The sequence below is a fragment of the Phyllopteryx taeniolatus genome, chromosome 8 (genome assembly GCF_024500385.1).
Source record: "Phyllopteryx taeniolatus isolate TA_2022b chromosome 8, UOR_Ptae_1.2, whole genome shotgun sequence".
In the NCBI taxonomy this organism is placed as follows: domain Eukaryota; kingdom Metazoa; phylum Chordata; class Actinopteri; order Syngnathiformes; family Syngnathidae; genus Phyllopteryx; species Phyllopteryx taeniolatus.
The window spans coordinates 9390842-9413590 of NC_084509.1; the positions used below are offsets into that span (position 1 = coordinate 9390842).

At 39.8% G+C, this 22749-nt stretch overlaps 1 protein-coding gene across 4 annotated transcripts in view; it reads left to right on the forward strand.

The window, feature by feature from the left end:
- Positions 1–22749, forward strand: part of cadm1b (cell adhesion molecule 1b) — a 230926-nt gene that overhangs the window by 190399 nt on the left and 17778 nt on the right. For 3 of the 4 annotated variants that reach the window (XM_061781988.1, XM_061781987.1, XM_061781990.1), the window contains 4 exons: positions 6543–6701; positions 8796–8892; positions 9593–9765; positions 21151–21201. In XM_061781988.1, the coding sequence (XP_061637972.1) occupies positions 6543–6701; positions 8796–8892; positions 9593–9765; positions 21151–21201 (480 nt within the window). The remainder of the gene's footprint in view (positions 1–6542; positions 6702–8795; positions 8893–9592; positions 9766–21150; positions 21202–22749) is intronic. The other variant, XM_061781989.1, reaches the window with a different exon arrangement.

A 22749-nucleotide genomic window follows, 5' to 3' on the forward strand; every position in this document is an offset into this window, starting at 1 on the left:
AACTGAGACTAGATACACATTAAATAGACATATCATACAGTTTTTAATTAGTCATATATATTTTTTTCTGTTTCGGCAGGGTAGACATGACAAATAAATCTGCTGGCTAATTTAAGCATTCGTAGTGGTATTGGTTTTGCAATCAATGATCAAGCTGGCAGGATTGACATTGGAAGGTTCTGGCCGAGAGAGAGAATCAACACACAAGGTGGCAAAATTAACATAAATTACAGCAGCAGAATGATTTGAATAATGCGGAAACTAGCTTGTGTGCTGTTGGTATTTTACAGAATTGATTCTGTTGTCTGAATAATGTTTATAATTTGCAGGTGGTTAAGTGAAACAGCCTGCAGAAGATGAAATCATAAACTGTCTCAGTGTTTAGCTCATTGGGAAAATATTAACACTTCGTACTCTGTGAACCAAATCAATAGCAGAAAAAAATTAAAAAAGTTCGGCTGTTAGGTCAAGCAGAATGGAGGATCTGTATCCCTTTTATGCCGGAGCAGTTTTACTGTGTCACAGTGGAGTTTTTAAGCTTCCGCTGTGGTTTCTTAGCATTATAATTAAAGTTTATAAAGTTGATCAGTCGAACAGAACAAAGTTTCTTGAGGGGAGAGAGAAACGAAGACAAAGCACTAATTGTAAACAGGATGAGAAAAGTAAGTCATTACATTATCTACAACAATGAAACATTAAATATGAGTGTTGCATGGGGCTGTAGTGCTACACCCTGTGGGGGAAGGACAGGACAAGATAGAACAGGACAATGAAAGAAGAAGAAGCATGCAGGACAAGGGACGTGAACCCGGCTGTACAACTGAAGTGTGGTGGGATTGACTGTGTAAATTATAAAAGTCTAGAGGACGAGAGTATGAGTGAGGGGATACACTCACTCATTTGTTGCAATAAGTGAGTGGCCCCACACCCAGTGAAAGAGTCCCAGGGGTGTGTCCCTGCTGACACATGCAAGTGAATTGACACTGTTTTACATGCACAAAGATCGGGCCCAGGGGTCCACCCGAGAGCAGCCCGGTGGACGGGACATGTCCCACACTGAGGGACCCAGGGCGGTCCATCGGACACACCGATGTGCTCTGACAACTGGCCACCTGGTGGGGACCTCAGGGACCCAATGCCACCCCCCCCGCCCCAGCCAACCCCTACCGCCCACCGGTAACAGCTCATTCGTGCTGAAACCCGGTTCGACACCGACATCCTCCCGACCCCATACCAGTCCCCCAGGAACCATTTGATATGTATATGTGCCCAGATGTGATTAGTGAGAAAAGTAAGGCAGTGTCTTAACATTACTCCTGGGTGGCAAAGCTCAGAATCTTTCTCTTGATTTATGTGCCAACATTCAACTATTTTTCCTGAGCTTTGATACAAGGAAATGTTGAATACAACGCTCTGCATTTTCTCTCCTCAAAATGCCTGACTGACTGGATGGCATTCAGCCAAGATAAATGAAGCCGTTTGTACTGGGGATGGCCATTACAATCAATCAAATGATTGCGCGTTAAGAATTCAGTTGATTGAGTGAGGGAATGATTTTTGATTGTCTTGAGGCAAATGAGGTAAAATGAAGTGCGCAACTCGTTGGTAGTCTAAACAAGTACATGACATAACACGTATATCCATGCTATGGCAACAGGAGTTCATAACATTTAGACGGCAATCCTCCCACCTTGTTAAAATTTAAAAGTCACCTATTAATTGATTGTGCCTAGTTTATATGTAAACACTGGGATAAAAGTCACATTTCCACCAAGCGGTTCACTTCTAGTTGAGTTTGCCATTGGTTCGGTATAGGATGGATAGCTTGGACGGCGAGTCCTGCGACTGGTTGGCTGGGATATGGATTGGCTGCAGCTAAAGCAATACTAAGCCTTTACAGTGTCTAAACACCTGGAAGAACCTGTGAGTTGATGTCTTAATATAACCTGTGTTATTGTTGTCCCAATTAATGGAGTTTTTGGGTCAGGATGATTCCCTCCCCCACACAATCGAAAAACATGTTTGAGTTCTTACCAGCTTTGACTTATCCACAAATAAAATCTGCTTTGAAAAGCATAGTATTGGTAGAGTCAGATGTTGAGCTGTAGCTCAAACTTTGCAATATTAAAAACATGAAAACTTTGTCAAGTGCAAAGATACTAAAATATTAAGTGAAGTTTCAGTTTGTTGGGAAGATTGGTGTCACAACGTTATATTTACTAGTGCGTCTTTTGAGCTTGTTTTGCATGCACGTCATCTGAAAGGCCGTCTGATTTCCTAATTCAATATTCTGTTCAGACAGCGTTTGACAGCGGCAAGTGTCACCCTGGCAGAGGTTACGCTTGATTGCGTTGGGATTGATCAGTGGTTGATGCTCACAAGTGTGTTTTGATTAGACGTCTGCGCCACAACACTCAAATCGGGTCCGCATTAAGATTCAAGATGGTTTGATTCGAGGCTGTTTATTTTTTTATTTTTTTTCCCATCTGTGCGCGGAAGACGTTGATAATTGACAAGCCTAAACATTGATAAGTACACTTTCTGACCCTTGTCTTCAAAACTCATCTCAGAAAAGTTCCTGCCACTTTTTCATACGGTATTTGAAAAATCTAATCTCCATACAGAGTTTTTGTTTCTGCACAAATGCTAGAAACGGTACGTCCACATTCAGAGTTGCAATAAGTAATGTAATAACATACTGTACATTTATAAGGTTCCTCTTTCAACGTGTTACAGTAAAAATAACTTATTTTCCCCTGAAAAACATGATATTATAGATGGACAGATATAGGCGAGTAAAATTAACAGAAAACGTAAATCAGCCTAATATGTTAGTTAAGTATACTTTTCCATAATTTCAAAGGGGTAATGGTAAATATGTTACATTCTACTATTTGCATAATATTCATTCATATAAGTTTAATATATTTCTCCTAATTTTAATGAGGTTTTTCCAAATGTATTTTCCATAACATTCTACACTATAATAGGATGTTTTGCCCCCAGAATTCTTCAAATTGATCAGAATTCCAGATGTTTTAGGGTTACAACAAGTATTTTCACAGCATACAAGAGCAACCCTTTTTCAAATCATCCCATGAACATGTCAATGTGGTATATGTTGTGTGTTGTGACATTTGTCATCATTTAGACAGATAGACAAGGGGCTTATCACAGTCAGGTATGTTTTGCCAAGACAAATATTAAAATTCAATGTGCTGTAATTGTGCTCGATTGTGGCGACATCGTTTAAAACAGAGGTCACTAACTGGCGGACCGCGCGTCTGGACCCAGAATCAGTACCAAAATGACCCACACCATAGCCAAAAGACCTACGGGGTACTTCTATTTTAAGCGGTGCAACATATTACAGGCTTTACGGTCGTGGTGAACCATACCGACCCATCACATGCAAGCTTCAGCCAATCAAATCTGCATAGTGTAATCACTGAAATCACTGACTGCGCACAGACCACAGAGATAAGGAGAGAGAGAGAGAGAGAGAGAGAGAGAGCATGTAAATTGAGTTAAAGATGGAAAAAGATCAGAAAATGACCGACAAAGGAAGAGAACATCTGGAACAAATGGCAAACGGGCAGAGTCATTTTTGAATGCACTTTTCATTGAGCTCCCACTGGGAGCTCTTATTAAAATTGCATTTGTGAAACGCTATTATGAAACAAAACTAAGGTTTTGAACGAACACAACCTCAAAAACGGTTCAGTTAAGATTTGTTAAAGTATGTAAAATTGTTTGAGACTTCACTGTTGTGTCAAGATTTGGCATCTTGAAAAGAAAAGGAGAAATCCAAACTTTCTGTATTTTTCAAAAATTAAGCACTTTATTTGAAGAAGTATAACTTTCTCTTTTTATTTACTTGCTCTTATTGTGAAATGCAGCCCTACTTTTATTTATTAAATGAAATAACATTACACAGTTGTGCTCATATGTTTGATTGCCAGGGCAGAATTTGTAATATGTGTACAATTCTTTATTATGCTCCAGTATCATTAAATCACTGGCTTAAAAGAACATTAACGATACTATCGTTTATCATGAAAGTTTTTGGCAAAATATATCGTTCTCAAAAATTTGATGTCATGGCAGGCCTAAGCACAGAATATATTGAGATAGAGTAAGAGCAATGGATAACACAAACATAAAGATAGAGTAACAACTGTAATAAAAATCTGCAATATAGCGGGCCCGCAAAGCAAGAACCGTGATATAGGAGAGGATTACTGTATCTGTATACCCGTGATGATACGTGCAGAGACTCATTGTTCCAGGGCTGGGACTCATTGTTTCCATGAAATGTGCATCCTGGGACTCATATAGTCTCAAGTGTAAAATGATCTATGAATAAATGCCTCACTGTGAACTCTGTAATGAAGCAGAAGAAGTAAATTGATTTCTATGTGTTATTACATGTTGTATTTTTAATGGCCCTCAAGCGCACTGACCATTTACAAATCTCAGTACATCAGGTGCAGGGCAGGTCTTCGGTGGGCCGGTGTGTGTTACATTAATATCCATCCATACTGTAAGTGTGTGTTGGCATCATCATCAACAGTTTCGAGTCCAGCGGAGGCTCCCCTTGTGACCATGCTGAAATGGAAGAGCACCGCAGGTCAGATTGGGGTGGCGTAATTATTTCCCCACTTCATTAAGTGCGAGTAAAGCGTCACACTCAGCACTGCGGCTAATGCGCTGCCCCCGTGGCATTGTAATGCTCGCCAAATGAAGGCCCCTTTTGACAGCTCCGCAGGGCCGAGTGGAGGGCAGATTACTGCCGGCTTGCCCCGCACCCACAACAGCGCTCTCCCCTAACGCTGTAAAGAGATGTCATTATCAGACGTATATGACCCAAATGCTACTTTAAGAATCGCACATTTAAATCCTCCATACCTCCAAAATCAAATGTAAATGCCGGTTGAAGTCTTTTACTAAAGTAGAATTACAGATCGTTGTGTAGAAAAAGTAGAAGTACTGATTCAACTCCTTGACTTAAGTAAAAGCAACAAACATATCAAGTCCCTGTAAAGCAAAACTGATGTCTTCTAAATTTGACACACACCAGAGAAATTTGAATGACTACAAAAAATTATAAAATGAGACTTCAAAATTGTGTAAATCCAAGCTATTGTCTCTGCTCTCAGACACTGTGGCCATGTCGCTGGAACCACGCCCCCCTGAGCTGTCACCTGTCAATCAAATACCACTACTGCGACCTGAATAATGGATGCTACCTTGTCTAGCAACTTTCTTATGCCTGCACGTTCCTCTACATGTTTGAACCACCAGAGCCAGCATCCATTTCTGAGCTTGAAGACAATGACCTTCCTGAGAATCATAGCTGTTCTTCTTAGTCTGCAGCAGAATGGTCATTTTTTTTCCTTAGCAAGATATATTAGTCAAACATAACCTAACGTTAGCCACTTAAAGCTGGGCTAACAGTAAACATAGCAAACATTTTCTGCCTATGTATCAAATAGTTTTGTCAATATACTTTAAAACGTTGATAAACTTAAATAGTGATGGCCACCCAACTACATCTCTGAAACACCCTACTGGGTGTTTTAGCCACACCCAAAAAATCTGGAAAACAGAAATGGTGAAAAATATTTTCTATTTCAGTTACATATATTATAACAGCTATATCGCAATAGCTCCACAATTCAATATTGTATACTGCAGTCTTGAAATGTTTTCAGCAATTATCTTCAAGCATGTATCATGTATTGGCAAAATCTATGAAATTACTTTACAGGGACTTTCAGGACAAAAGTAAAAATGAATTTTTACTCTCAGTTATAAACAATACCTATTTCGATTGGTTGTAATAACAAAATCACCGGACATGCTATCTTTGCTCACTTTGTGAACGGATTTGCAAAAAATACTAAATTAGCCAATGATAATAACTGAAAAAATACATCTTGAGTGCCTTGAAATGCATCTACAAATTAAATGTATTATTATTATTATTTTATATATATATATATATATATATATTCCCCCCCCCCAAACCCGTAGAAGGGAAACACGGACAAACCCCGACCCAAGAGGAGGAGGGGGCAACAGGCCTAGCATCCACAGAGGCCCACACCGCAGATCCTGAGCCAGAAGGATCAAGTACATGCAAGTGGCCCTATGGCGTGCACAAGAGTCTAAAATGAGAAGATATGATTTGGTCACATTACATAGCACATTATATTTCTGGATGACATTTTTTCTCAGGCAGACAAGAATCAAGGTTCAGGGTTCAACATTTTAATGAAAGGTTACTTTTTTTATGCCATGTCGTCATCCTTAGAGGTTGACTGAAGGCACTACACTATTTTGACAAAGATTAGAAAGTGGCGATATCTGAAGTAAAAACAAAAAGTCATCAGTAAAATAAATTCTTATGTACAGATACCTGAATACATTACATGAGTACAGTCACAAAGTATTTTTACTTTGAAAAAGGGAGGACAGGACAGGATGTGGGAAGTATTTTTACTTCCCACCACTGCAGTTAACCTTCTCCCTTCTTTCAGGAGAAACGACGGTGGAGGAGATGTATGACCAGATGTTTACCGTCACCAGCCGCGTTCGATTCTTAGTCAGCAAAGAGGACGATGGCATGCCGGTGGACTGTGTTGTCGACCACCCGGCCGCGAACGACCTGCTGGCTCAAAGGAACCTGGAAGTGCAATGTGAGCATCTAAAACTACCACTATATGATGACACACTGCAGTACAATACAAATTTTTGATCTATACTGAAGGTACTGCACTACAACAGGTCACCTTGTAAAATTACACATTGGAACTTCTGAAATCAAATGCCTCCCATAATATGAAAATATGTGTACTGTACACACACAAACCTTAACAAACATCTAAGGATAAAACATTTTGCTTTTTATTAGATTTTTTTTGTGGCGGTTTTGCGACACAATAAGAACAAAAATTACGACTTGTTTATCACTTAAGAATGTTAAAAATGTAAGATGCACTAAGCACATTCTTCACTCACTTATGCATTGCACCTTTGTTATTTGTGATTATTTTTTGTCACTGTCCAAAGAAAAACTCAAAATGTAGGAGTTTTCGAAACATTGTACAATGTTTAAATGCTTTTAAAAATGCGTATACGTTGATTTCATGAAGAATGCACCTGTTGCTAGGCAGACAAATTGGGCATGTCAGTCAGCGGATTTTCATTCCTTTAGAGAGCCAACACAAACATGAATCGCTACTGTGTAGTAAATACAAAATACATATTGTGGAATAATACATCGGCTTTTCACTTATTTTTGCACTTGCATAAAGTTAAGAATGCTCATGTTGTCGCAGTCCAATGAAAAGCATTGTACAAAACAACTCAAATGTTTTATTCCAAAATCAAACAAAAAATTCTTTGTGTTTCCGACAAAAAGAAAAACCTCACAAAATTTAGATGTATAGTACATGCTTTTATTATTTTTTTTTTTTTTACCGTATTAGATTATTTCTATTTCCAATTTGGAAAACTTCAGTGGGTTGTATTTTACCTTAGGGGAGCATATTTAGTGATTTGGTCATGATTCCACCATATAGGCAGAGTGCATTAGACCCACTCATAACTGCCCCATAGGTCAATACTGTTTAAGCAAAGTGACTTCTCTTACACTAATTAGTTAAATCGTTACTGGCCAATCAGATTGACCTTGAACCTTTCACTGAAAGACAACACTATTTATAGAAATGCCCTTCAACAGCTAATAGGTGGCGCTGTTGATAGCTAAAGATGGCTATCTGATTAAGTGATAAATCGGACTGCAATAGCACACTGAGAAAGGTTAAGTCACACCATTGCAGGCGGTGTAGAATATTCATTTTGGTCCACTTTTTTAATCTGACCTTTCAAGGAAAAACAGAAAGCTTCACTGGAAGTGCTTGACATTTTGGTAATCTTTGGCACGCGCTGATAAGGGGAGCGAAATCATTTTGCTGTAAGCTACTATAGGCTGAGTAGATGTCAAATGTACACATTGTATAGTCCTTCTCATCCAGCCCCATGTTTCACTTCGAGCTATTTTTTTCTTGTGCTTGAGTTGCACTTTCTCCACGTTTCAAGTGCAATAATAATTTTATTTTAGTTTTAGCTGCCGGTAGGAGAGGCAGTAAAAAGGGCCATCCATGTTAGGAGTAAACGATACAAGTGGACCAAATTGAATATTCTACACCGCCTGCAATGGTGTGACTTAAACAGCTAACTTATAATTCCATTACAACAAGCTGGCAATTTTTTTGACTTGAGTTCGTTGTCACATTTGTGTGGGGCCAATTATGTATTACTCGTGCACTCACTGTAGTTGTCTCGCCGTGCTGCACTATTTGCATATACTGGCCACTCATGCCAGAGTAGCATCTGCTCCATTTGCACACTGATTGAGGAGTAAGTATCTGTAACATTTGCACAACCAACATTGTCCCAGATTATCGCACTACTCGTCACTTTAAACCGCATACACTCCTTGAAGTCTCAGCGCCCCTTGCACAATGGTCATTGCACCGGACTATTGCAATATTAGTCATTCGAACTCCTCTAAGTGCTAGAGGACTCTGCATCTTTTTGCACAATTGTTGTTTGTTGTTGTTTTTTGTCAATGTCTCTGTCTCCAAAGTGTTCTGTAAATTGACTGTCTGTTGTACTAGAGCGGCTCCAACTACCGGAGACAAATTCCTTGTGTGTTTTGGACATACTTGGCAAATAAAGATGATTCTGATTCTGAAGTCAATAACTGTCTTTTTTTTATTTCTCAGATAAACCTGAAGTGAAGATTGTGGTGACATATCCCGAAGGATTAACTCGAGAGGGCGACAATCTTGATCTGACATGCATTGCGGGAGGAAAACCACGGTGAGTGCACGTGCACAGTCCAGACGAGGGGTGGGACAAAATATCTTTATCACCATGCCTCATATTGTTTTTACTTATGGCACAGTATACCCAAATGTCAAATATCGATTGGAGACTACTACAATATCCCAGTGTTTATGCTTTACGACAACTGTTTTTTGTATCGTTATTCATGATTTACAGTGGAACCTCGATTTCCAAACTTAACTGGTACTTGAACGGGGTTTGTAAATTGAAAAGTTTGTAGACGGTATTGAACATAATTTTCCCATAGCAAATAATGTAAACATGAATAATTGGTTCAGAATCAGAAAACCCCTTAACTTTAACAACCAGGTTGCTATAATTATGAAGAACAAAAAATGAAATCCACTTTAATACCAAAAGAATCACACACAATGACGTACGAGGGCAATGCTGGAGCGGCTGAGAGTGATCCTCCTCCCCACAATGGCAAAGGCATCGTTTCAATATGACAGTTGTTTACCGCTGCGATTGGCTGGGGACCAGTTCAGGGTGTACCCCCCCTCTCGCCCGAAGATAGCTGGGATAGGCTTCAGCACGCCCGCGACCCTAGCGAGGATAAGAGGAACGGAAGATGAATGAATGAGTTGTTTACTAGCTGTATAATCCGCAATGGCGCATCTGAGACCATCTCAGTGTTGACCTGTATTTAAGCTTCCTGTGCACCTGTTTTCAGTCCTCATCAGATCAACTGGCTGAGAGTGGAGGAGGACGTGCCGCCTCACGCCGTGGTCACCGGCTCGGACCTCTATATCGAGAACCTGAACAAGTCCTTCAATGGCACGTATCGCTGCATGGCCTTCAATGTGGTGGGCGAGGCCTACGACGACTACATCCTCTATGTGTACGGTGAGTAGGCGCTGAGTCTCGTTGCACTACGTCTGAACGCCTCCGTCACTATTGAACACCCGATTAAGAGTACTGTCTGACTGTCTATAGGGGCATTATTGAATCGCAACTCAATTGTACAACTTGCTTTATGACAAGTTGTGTCCTAAAAATGATGTCACAAAAGAGATATTTCGAATCCAAACTACGTTTTCCCCTTCGGAGTAATCCCCTTAATGCACCCACTTAAGCTTGGGAAAGAGGGAAAAAAAAAATCACACGGAGCCAGGTCGGGGGGTTGTTCTTCACATCTGTGCCAGTTGATCATCTGGCCCCATATTCCAGTGATAAACTCGTAGTTTGTAATTTGGGTATGAAATATATCTTTTCTGACCCGAGTCTTAGAAATCTTCTGACATACCTTGTCTATATCAGCCAATTAATAAGAGCTATCTTAAAACTTCGGCTCAGTAATATTCTGCTCTAGTTTCCATTTACCGTTGTTCCACTCAGATAGGTACCAGGTGACTTAATTATCTTTATTCTCGCTTTACGTCTGAATTTACTTCTTGATAGGGTTAGGACAAAGGGCGAGGCTCCACATTACAATTGGAAATATGGAACTGGCATGGGCCCAGGTCAGGGCGTAGATCTTTAACTTGGGGTTTTTGTCTTAGTCTTAGGGTGGGAGTTTGGGGTTAGTTTTTAAGGTTAGTAATCAGGTTCTCTGGGTTAAGTGTTAGCGTTAAGGTTTGGGGGTTAGGATTGATTTGATTACTGTCAGGAGTCAGAATTGGGGTTCGTGGTTCAGGGTTAGTGGTTAGGGTAATATTTTAGGGTTAGGGTGTAGGGTTTAGTCGGAGGAGTTAGGGTTTGGGCTTCAGTTTTTAGCTTTAGATTTAGATGTCAGGGTTATGGTTTGGGGTTTAGGTGTGAGGGTTAACCTTTGGGGGTTGGGGTTGTTGGCCATAAGGGTTTAGGGTTAGCTGTTAGGTTTAGGTGTTAGGGTTTGAGGTGCAAGTGTTAGTCTCAGAGTTGTAGAGCTGGAGTCAGCGATAGCGTTCGATGGTGAGTTGTTCGGGTTAAGTTATTGGAGTTAGTCATTATGGTGAGAGTTAGGTGTCATGAGTTTGGGATGAGGTGTTAGGGTTTGAGTTTGCTATTAACGGTTTGAGTTAGGCATTAGGGTATATGGGTAAGAGGTTAGGGTTACATTTGTGGGGTCAGGGTTTCGTTTGTGGTGTTTTGGTTTCAAGATGCTGTGGGACTACAATAAATAAAGGATTACACGTCAAATGGCTTTGTACCAGCTGGTGACAAGTATTTTGATGAACACAATGTTTGTGCTGTATGAACAACAAAGCATTCTTTACTGTCATTGTTATGACAGTCATTTGTTGATGGCACTGCACATTGTATCCCCCTGTGTAAAAAACATAAATAAATACTGTGGTATTGAGCTTTTGGCTTCGATGTTTCTCTCTGTGCTCACGCCTTCTACAGTTGTTAGATAACGTGTGTACTGGCAGTGTGCTCTGTTTATGATACGCCGAGGCCACATTCTGACATGATGGCACTACTTGTTTGTATCAGTAATAAGAGCTACCAAAACGCGATTAACATAGCGTTGGGTTTGTTTAAGATTGAGCATGATGATCACATCTTAGTGTCGTTGTGGGTAATGTCCATGTTGTGTTTGCTCGCTTTAGAGAATATTGTGTTTCTTGGGGTGGAAAATGAAGTGATTGGACATCCCTTTTCCCATAAGGAAAAATACAGGTAGTAGCTGTAATGACCTCACTTAATTGATGCTGGTGTTCAAACAAGGTTGTTGAATAGTTAATTGCTGAGCCCATTAGATCTCTGTTGATCACAAAGACAGCAGCACCAAAGGGATCACGTGGCACAGTCTACTGTAACACTGTTATCTTTAGCAGGGAATTAATTTACAACATGCGATAAGTCGTCACAATTCGATTCATCTGAGCGATTATGTGCATCGGTGCTGCTGCTTAGGTGAGCAACAGAGTTCAAATTAGTTCAGCAGTTCACTGTAAAGTAAAAGAAAACAGAACAAAAAAATGTCTTGTAAATTTCACAGAAAAGAGTCTTGTTTAACAAGCCGGACAATGAATGAATGAATGAAAAAAATCGCAAAGAATGGGAAATCAGGCTTCAAAATGGTCAAGAATTGAAACATTCTTTCAATTTACAGACCTTGTGTGTGTGCTGCTGAATACTCTGAAAACCCAGCCTCCCCAAAACTTTCAGCTGTCAATCAAATATGTGCCTTCTTCTCTCATGGCCCCTAAGGAAGGAAAGAAAACTAACATTGAACATGCTCTTACGGGCTGCAGAGAAGCAGCCTCTGAACCGGCATAATGACACCATAAGCCGCGTCGACACGACAATTTGCCCTCCTTTGAAAATCAGCGGAACAACGTGCTTCTGTGTCCGCCAAAGGGTACGCAATAAGTGGCCACAGCCGCGCGTTGCGCACCGGTCCCCCTGGGTGAATTGTTTTCCCTCCTCCTCGCCCCACAGCCGGCAACTGTGAAGCTGACGGCTGTAACGCTGTTGTGCCGGACCTCCGGCGGTTACTCTAACCGCTGTCGGGCTGACAATGGGCGGCAGAGCGGCCAGTCCCTGACCCTATATATTAGTGTGTCTGTGTGTGTGTGTGTGTGTGTGTGTATATATATATATATATATATATATATATATATATATATATATATTTATATAGATATAGACATAAATATATATAGATAGATATATAAATATATATACTGTATATAGTATATATCCCTCAACATGCAATAATATATGCATATAAAGGGAGATAGTTAGATTTGGGCACGGCGCACAGCGGGATGTTTGGAGAAGGCACTGTGTGGCCTTAAAAGAAAATCCTGTTGTTGAGAACGGGACTTCTGTTGGCTTTTATGAGAGATCTGATTGCAGCATTCACAACTGTGATATTGTTTTGATTTGTCCTCGGCCGCCTCATTTAAGTCAACTTGACAGCCATTGTCAAAAAGCAACAATGCTACGCTTTGTTTATCTGGCCCGCGAGCAAATTATGATGACAACTGTTGAAAATGTGCATTTGTTCACATAATTGAAAAGGGTTTTTTCCCCCCACAACTAGGCCTTCTCGCCAATTGTATATCTGGCAGGTTTTTAGGAGTAAAGCTTATGAAAAACTCATAGGGGTGTCTTTAAAATTAAAGAAGAGGAGTCATTCATCGACTGTCCTTGAGAAGGCATTTAGAGCTTGTAGTATTCAAAGATTTTCACTTTTAGTCTCTTGTATTTGTTTCACATTTTCTATAGGGCTCAACCTGTTCATGGTCATACCAGTAGTTCGAGCCCAACTCTAATTAATCACAGGGCGATAAAGAGTGGAAATCAATGTATTTAAGTAAAATACACTGGAACTTTGGTTTTCCTGATAAAATTAAAACAATGTAAATCTAATGAATCTGTTCCAAAAATATTACCAAAAAACAAAAAAAACAACAACAAAAAAAAAAATATATATATATATATACATTTGATCGTGAATAACTATAGTTTAACATTCATTCATTCATTTAATCATTGTCCGTACCGCTTACCCTCATTATGGGGGCGGGCGAGCTGGAGCCTATCCCAGCTGACTCTGGCCGAGAGGCAGGGTACATCCTGTACTGGTCGCCAGCCAATCGGAGCATAGTTTGACATATAGAAAACAATGTGAAATTAATATAAATGACTCATGAAATGGATAAATGAACATTATACATCACCGTTACCTTAATTGGTGTATGAAACACAGCGAATAGGGATATTTAAGAAGGAGAGGTTATTGTTTGAAAGGAGAATCTGCCATTTTCATAAAAACTTGAACTTTATGGTGTTTCTCGTCTTCTTTATCAAAGGAACGACACTTGGAACTTTCTTTGGTCTCATGGTGGCTGATTGAACAGTTACAGTGACTAATAAATAAAAAACAAAAAAACATTTGAAACACTTCCGATGAATGTGTAGGATGATGCTCACTCAACAAGAAAACATTCCAAAAAGTTGAGCATGTGCATGAGATGCTTTGTGTGGGCGCATGATTCCAGGAAATGAGTGAACAAATCACACGGGCAGGCGGATGATATTATGAATATACGAGAACTGAGACAGATGAAAGAAATAGTGGAAAACTACATTGCGGGAAAACCAGCAGTGCAGGTTCCTATGTAAAACTAAAATAGTGTACGCTTCGCCTCACTTGAACGAATGTTAGATGTCAGCGTTTGCTTACTGTTATGAAAAACGGGGAACACCAGGAGTCATCTCGAGTGTGACACAAGGTTTTCTGACTCGGCCGGCAGCTGCTGTCCCTCGTACTGTATATGAAACAATCTGATCACATGCAATTGTTTACTTTACGTTCAAAATTGACCCTCTTCATCATGTATGAATACGAAGTTCGTCATTATCTGATCTGGTGTTGCAACCTGCCCTGGTATGTTTCCATCACAAGTCCGGTGTGTATTTTACAAATTATTCCGTAAAAGTACAGTGTTCGATGTAATCATCAACAACCAAAAACGCTTGAGTCTTTGGTTTATTTTTCAGACCAAAAAAGTAGAGCATGTTTAAAAGAAACACTGAGAAATATAGATAAATGGTCTGGGAAGGACTTGGACGTGGTGGGACCCAAAGTTTCTAAACTTTCCAGATGTTTTTATGGAAATAACCTAAAGTGTTCAGCGTGAATGCTATTGTCAGTTTTTTTGTTTTCTTGGGAATGTGCAGGGAGAGAACAGCCTTAGTGGGCACAAGGTACATCTCACACCCCTCCCTACACACACAGCCACGCACACGCACACGCACACACACATACGCGCACACGCACACACAATAGTACCTCGCTAATCCAAAACTCTCAGGTGAAAAGCATTCAGTATTCTGGTAATTACTCTCTGAAATGGTTCATGCAGTTTGAAAAGTTAATCCTTCAGAGAATTAAGCCACGATATATTTTGGGTGTCCGCATTGAACGTTGCAGTTAGTGTAAAGATTCCTACACAAATGACATACTGGTGTATACCAAATTCTTCATTCACGTGTAGCATATATGCTCTCAAAGAGTATTGAAAAGTCGGTTTTGATTCAAACCAGGGAGCACGAGCAGTTGGTGTGTATGTGGATAGTGTTTAATCGTAGTGACATGGCCTGGTATGACTATTACCACACTGTTTTCAGTGGTTTTTATGGGTCCGGCAGTGAAACATTTTTAAAATTCACAAATCCATTCACTTTTCTGCAGCACCATCGGAATGTTCTAATTCTTTTGCGTTATTCTTATTGCCATCACTTACTGTATGTAATCAAATCAAGGAACAAAATGTCACAATTTGTGTTATTACTTTCATCAGCTCAAACACGTACTTGGTTCCTACATATTTGAAAAATGTTAGACTTCTTCTGCAAGGAGCTCTTGGATAGAAAAGCATTGGCATGAAGATGATCCCATGACATTCCATCAAAGCACTGGCTAAGCCAGTCTGATTCATCACAATAATACAGAGGGGCCTCAGTTCGTGACATCATTTTTAGTTTGCAAAATCATGTATGTATCATTTATAGATAACTGTTGAACTTGTAATTGTTATGGATACCTCATTTTAAGAGTCATATTTTAACTTAATCTTTAATACTGCTTGTAGCTTAATGAACGAGCATTGTTGCAGTGACTAATAAGCCATTAGAAGCAGGTGTTCTTGGTCCAGAAAATCTTTTTTTTTTTTTTAAGCTCCCGGATCTGCATCTGCGTCCTATTGTTTTCTCTTCAATTAGCGACTCTCTGCACATATTTTAACAATTTCCATTAAACAGCATGTCTCTCGTGTGCGCACGGCCGTCGGATGCGCTGCAGCTTCAGTCGGGTTCTAATGAGACACAGGAGATTGGTGAAAAGGTGCTCATAACCGCTTATAATTATGTCTGCGACTCCCACTCCTCTTTTGCGCAGGATTTAATGCCATCCCAAATCATGTTGTGGTCCGAGTGAGGCTTTGTTGTCCCAGAGTAATCACACCCGCTGCAGCGGCTTAATTAGTGTGTTTGTGCACTGCAGATTGGCCCTTGTGTGATAACCTTGTCCTGCGTTGTCTCCTTTTTTGCAAACGCCACTTGGCATGTCGGCCATAGGTTTCATTATCATTTCTGGTCAAATTGACATTTTTTACGTTTATGTCTTTTTGTTGTCTTTTATTTGTAAGTGTCTTCTTGCAGCCAATTGTCCAATTAATTGGATGGATGGATGGATGGATGGATGGAAGGAAGGAAGGAAAGAAGGAAGGAAGGAAGGAAGGAAGGGCAGATGGATGGGTGGACAGCGGACAGATAGAGAATTTACATTGTTTTGCTAAAATAAGCGGTCTTGGTAGTAATCCCTGTTTGACACCATACTTGTGGCTGACCCTTTGGGGGAAAAACATTTTTATTGGCACCTTCTTCTGGATTAACAGCTACAGTGAACACTTGTTTCCATGCAATAGATGCATGGAATTATAAGCGCAGAGGCATTTTTACAATTTGTCTTCCATACTGGAAGCATAAATGAACCTTTAGGGGACGCAAGTAATTGCCTTACCCAGTGTTGGCTACAGATGCCGCATGAGTGTCACCCCCTTTGGGCAACTCTATTTTATAAGAGGTGATGACCTTTCATTGTGCGATACCCAGCCAGGTGTGTGTGTGTGTCTGTGTGTTTGTGTGTGTGTGGTTGTGTGCATGCGTGCGTGTGTGTGTCGATGTACTTTCAATCCCCATCAAATCAAGTCCTGCTGTATTGTGTTCGGACGTTTGTCATGCTGTTCTGCAAGAGGAGGCAGGCAGAGAGGCATATTTCCTCCCTCCCTCTGTCTGCTGTTATAATTCACAGCCTTGCTGCCTTCATCTGCTCACTGTTTATCCCGACGCTGACTTCTTTGACCTGTAAATCCTCTGTGGCGCAAAAGTCAAAGATTGACTGTATATTTACGTTGGATGTGCAGACAGCGCTCAAGGGTGTTAGTATTTTCATGATGTGGATAAACTGTCAACACGTGATGTATAGATGGTTGAAGGGATGGATAGAATCGGCAACATAGTAACTAAACCAAACCTCAGTTGGGGAAGGCTGCTTTATATACATAGGTGTGCCATCTACAAGTATTTTACATGTTTTAAAAATGAAAAATGTTTAAAACTACATTGTTGCGCAAATGTGAGGGGTCTGACAACTGATCCCTGTGTGACTCGGTTTAAGGTAGGTCGGTAGGTAGGTAGATTAGTAACGGTTTATATGAGCGTCCATCAATCATTGAATCTTTATTTATTTATTTATTTATTTTGGACCAAATCATAAAGAAAACATTTTTGGGGAAAACATTCAAGTAAAACTGACAAAATACATACAGTATGATGTATAATACCTTGTTATTGTTGTTTAGATTTTTTTGTATTCTTTCCTTGTATTCAGCCTTAGTTTTTTTTAACCACAGCATAAACAGATCTAATAAGGACAATAGAATAAAATATTTATTCAATAAATAACTATATTTTATTAATGACCAACATTTTAAAGTTGGTTTATCTTTTTCAAACATTGTCTGATTTTAATTAGTATTAGTAGTAGTGAATTATGAAAACACATTCACTGCCATTGACAGCTTTAGAAGTCAAATATCCACGTTAACTGGGAAGGCTGGCAGTGAATGAGTTTAATCATTTGTACACTTTCATAGCGTCCTTCTGAGGGAAAACGTAACTACAATATGGCCCGTGACAAAAATATGTTTGACACCACCAAAAGAAAACATATACAAGTGTAAGCAGTGCTGCATGTAAACACATTTCACAGTTCTTGTTTTTTTTTTTTTACTTGGTGGTCATATTCTATCTTACCTGATTCCTTAGCGCTTGGAAAATTGGCCTCATCCACAAACACACTCATACTCGCGCCTTCATAATACACAGGCTCCAAGTCATCCAGCCTGGAAAATTGCCCCGGGAGAATTGCTGTTTGCCTTGATATTATATGTGCCACATCCTATCACTTCCTTTGTCAAGACCCTCTACCCATGAATGGCCAATTTCCCCTTTTTCCACACGCTGACATTTCTGCTATCAGACCGCCTTCGGTCACCGGGAGCGAAATGGAGCCCACCCTCCTCTTCAAATGCTGTCAGAGGGGAATCTCACCACAATCCCGATACCTTCCCCACCGCCGGCCGCCACCGTGCACTCCATCCCCAGCGGCAGCATTACACTGTCCTTGATGTTTTATAATTAGTTTGAAAGTGTGCGCTCCCCTGCTGCTGTCTTTTGATGGAATGCAGACAGTAACAGCGCAGGGAGACAGCCAGCCAATTTCCCCCCGCTGCGACTCTCACACAGAAAGGAGTCGTACTATTCTGCCCACCCAACCCCATCATATATCCTCCCGATGAGGTACTTTGCGGCCCCCGTCGGCGCCACCGCTTACCTGAATCGCCCTCCGGCGTCCGTCTCTTTCCCGTGATGATGTTTGCCAGTTAGCGTGGCGACGGAGGCATTCCCCGATTGGGATCACCACTGTGGTTTCATCGCCGCTTTGATTTAATTATCCGGCGAGATGATGGGAAATAGTGATATCGCCACATGGCAGCCTTTCGTTATTTTGCATTGTTCATTTGAAAGACAAGGGAATACGACATGTTGTAATGTAACAGCGTGAATTGCATTACTGGAAGAAATGTACTTTTTGTGTACATTGTGAATTGACAGATGGAAAGCCTATTGTCTATCTCCTTGATACACAGCTTAAGGTCCATGTACTAGTGTGTTCTTTATCCTCACGAATAAGACAATTCAGCGCACTAGTAGAATGACTAGGGTGTACTAGTAAAACAACTGAGTCTTCGTAGTAACATTTTTCCACTACCATTGTCACTTTTGGCTTATTAGTACAACCTTAAGATAGCTATCGAACACAGTGAGCGACTCATATTGGAAATGTGCCACATAAAATGTGTATGAAAATATACAGGCAAAAAGAACTCGATAAAGGCATTAAATTGGAATTGGGCACTTGTAACTCCCGTGTAACGCCATAGTGTACCTAATGAAGTGTTCCTCCCGTTTAAGGTCCATGTACTAGTACACTATTTTTCCTCACTCATAAGATAATTCAGCACATTAGTTAAATAACTAGGGCACACTAGTAAAACGAGTCTTACTAGTCTTTTTTTTTTTTTTCTTCCAAGACTGCCTTGTATGACTGCCTACTAGTAGTGCAACTTTGGCATACTAGTTGGGCGACTACATATTACGAGTGAGGAAAAACTGAATTAGTTGACATCTGTGTGCTACTAGTACTATTAGTGACATGCTAAATGTTATCTAATCAATTTTATAATGTCACTAGCAGTACAAATGTTGTTTCTGCCATGTTTTATGGCATTCCCATCAGCACTCATTTACACTACTACACAAACGGTATAGCTTGAACATCAAATTTTGGAGGAAATGTACATTTTCTCAGCAACACTGAAATCCATTATACTGTAAAACGTCTCATTATGTGCCACTTTTGTCTCGCGTAAGGCTAGCTGACGACTGCAAATATTGCAGAGCATATCAGAGAAAAGCACGACATCCCCCATTGTTGTCGGGAAACATGTTTTCTTGCCCTCCCATATGGTTGTTGGAGCTAATCTGGTAATACTGGATAATTAGCATTGATTTTCAAGTTGACACCATTGTTATTAGCTGTAATATATGCTTTGTCTCGAACGTTTTACATTGTAATTTGTATGTCTTTTTGTTGAGTTTGTCTGTCGGGAATTTAATGACTGGATTGAATGATTATGTTTTTTTGTGCTGCTACAGTGGAACCCGGTTGACGTCTGAGTTGGGGGAGTTGAGAAAAATGTAAGGCGAAGTAATGAATTCCAGTTGCCATCGTAAATTATTTCCTGTTCAGGGAATGTTTTAAGTAATCTTTTAACAATGTTCATAGTCATACAAGTGTAAAATGAAAGTTACCACTACATAATAAAACTCAAATAAAGTAAAACTACTCCTTCTTTAAAGACATAATGGAGAGGGGTGCCTGCATAGCCATACTGTCACCCAGTATGGCCTAGTACTGCTGGAATTAATAGGTGGTGTGGAGTGTATTCATATTAGCATCTGCTTGGTCAAATTTGTCATTTGCATTTTTGGTTAAATTGTTATCATCCCATTTTCCCTCTTTTATCATCATTAAGTAACCTGTTGCGTTGGCATCACAAACAAGAAAAACACACACATGTAGTTAATGTGTATAGTGGTGAGCTAAGAGGAAGTGTTTCGAAATCCGAGCTGTCATTCTGTCAATTTTTTTGCATTGACTTGACAGTTTGGCAAATAGAATTAGTGAGCAATTCTTCAAAAAAGGTCTTCAAGTTGTTTATTGTTCCTCTCAGTTGACGTTTACTGTCTAACTACACGGGAGTTAGACATTGTTTGAAAACAACCCTGTAACTTTGCTTTAAGACATTGTTTGAAAACAACTCTCTACCTTTGCTTTAAAGTCTGCTAGCTTAATGCTAACACATAATGGGAAACAACATCGACGAGCTAACGAATAGCATCTGTAGAGCAGTGCTATAACGCTTTGTACAACAAACAATGCAGCGCCACATGTAAACAGACAATGTAACAGTACCCACAGGCATATATTCTTTATCCTCTGCAAAAAAAATACTCATATTACTGCAGCCTACTGAGTCACTTACAGTAGTTGTAAGACTCTTCCTTGTTTGTGTCTGCATGACTATCATACTGCCCCCGGTGGCTGAGTCGCACACACTAGAAGGAACCACAATGAATTAACAATGATTCACAAACTGTTTAATTATTTATATTCTATTTAACTGTGTTATTACTATATGTTTTTATGAAGTCCAAGTGCTATTTTGCTTATGAAAAAGATGGTGCTTTTTTTGTTGGGTTTTTGGGGAGGCTGCCATGGATTAATGGCATTGGCATTCATTTCAGTATCGAAAGATGATTTGAGATGCAGGTGTTTTGAGGTACAAGCGTGGTCATGGAACAAATTCAACTCATATTTCAAGTATGACCAAAAGGGATTAATATGATTTTGATTAGTTCCATTCCATTCCCTGAATATTATTCTCTTTATAAACATAGCATCCTTCTATCTTGTATTATTTTCACCAACTAGCTTTTGCATGAACTTTGGTCCCTCTGTGATGAACTCACACCTGAACCTCCCCAAAAAAACATGTCAGTTTGAATAGCCTCTTGTCATCGATGGCCTCTGTCCTCTTTACGCTTGTCTTATTTCTTATATGTGTTCTTTATTTTTTGTTTTTCTTTACTCTTTTCATCTAGATGCTCCCACTACTATCCCCACTCCCACCACCAACCCAGTCAACACGCAAGGTACTGTACACTTCCCCACCACCACTACCACCGCTGTGCCCCTCTCTACCAGATGTGCTTGTGTGTGTGTGTGTGTGTGTGTGATTATATGTGGACAGGCATTTCTCATCAGATAGGCTCTGATGGGTGACATTGAGGACAGGATGCAGGGTGCCGTCAGTGCACCCCGGTCGTGTGTTTGAGCCTCGCACTCTGTAATCTTATCAGCATCTGCAGCTGTATCTCCCCCCCACCCAGCCGTCCATCATATGAGAATCCCTTTACATCTCACCTATGGTTCACATTTTGTCTTTGTATGTCCAGAAAAAAACATCAATAATTATTTAAGTGAATGAATGACGAGTCGTTGGCCGATCTGGTCTACAGAAAATGTCGTACAGGTACATTTGATTTTGCTTTGAATGTATCTCAATATCAACTGCGTTTCAAACACACCGTCAAGGCTACGCATGCCCTGGGAGGTGGCATTTGCATATGCCACAATATGACATTTCCCCCCAAAAAGAAGGGAAAACTATGCTTCAAGAACAGGTCAGTTTATGAGTAGTAAGTAGTAGGAGATAAGATAAGCAGAAGATTAATATACCAATATGTGCACAGCAACTCATTTATTATGTGGTCAACTCTTACCAACCCTTAATATGTTACTTGTTGACATTTGCGAAATTCAGAATTCATTACAATAATATCGCTGTCAATTTAAAAGCATGTACCGCCAAGGTTTTTGTATTTTTAAGGCAAAACACAAAAAGGATATTTTCACTGAAATAAAACAAAACAGTTACTTCTTTTTCGAAAAAAAGAATTGACAATAATTTACAATAGTAACCATAATTTCATTTGAAAATCATTACAATTTACTTTTATTACCATGTTAGAGCATTGTAATATAATTATCTAATAATAATGTGAAGAAGGCTGTCGTTATTAGTAAGTTTAGTATTACTGTATTATTGTAGTAGTAGTAGCAGTATTACTAGTACTAGTATAACTCACTAGTCATACTATAACTATTAGTGGTAGTAGTAGTCATAGTATTAGAAGTAGTGATAGGTTTAGTAGTAGGAGTATTAATAGTAGAGTGGTAGAAGTACTAATAGTAGAGTAGTAGTAGTGATAATGGAGTAGTAGAGAAGGAGTAGTATACTATAGTAGTCAAAGTAGGAATAGAAGAGGAGTAGTAGAAGTAATAGTAGAATAGTAGTAATAGAAGTAAGAATAATAGTAGTAATAGTAAAAAAGTAGTTGTCGTAGTAGTAGTAGCAGTAGTAGTTATAGCAGTAATAGTATTCCTCTTTGCTGATTGGCTGGTAGAAATGGTGCTCTTGCTCTGATGACTTATTTAAGTGACCAAATATGGATATTGCTATTGCATCGTACTAGTACATTGCTCCTTAGCGGATCGCGAACGAAGTTCAACGAACAAATCACTCTTCAGTTCTTCAGCACACCAGTTAACTTCAATCCCTCCCCTGAACGAATCACTCTTCACTTCTCTCGTGCATTCAGTTCACTTAAGTCCCTCCCCCGCCTGCACGGCGCTGCCTG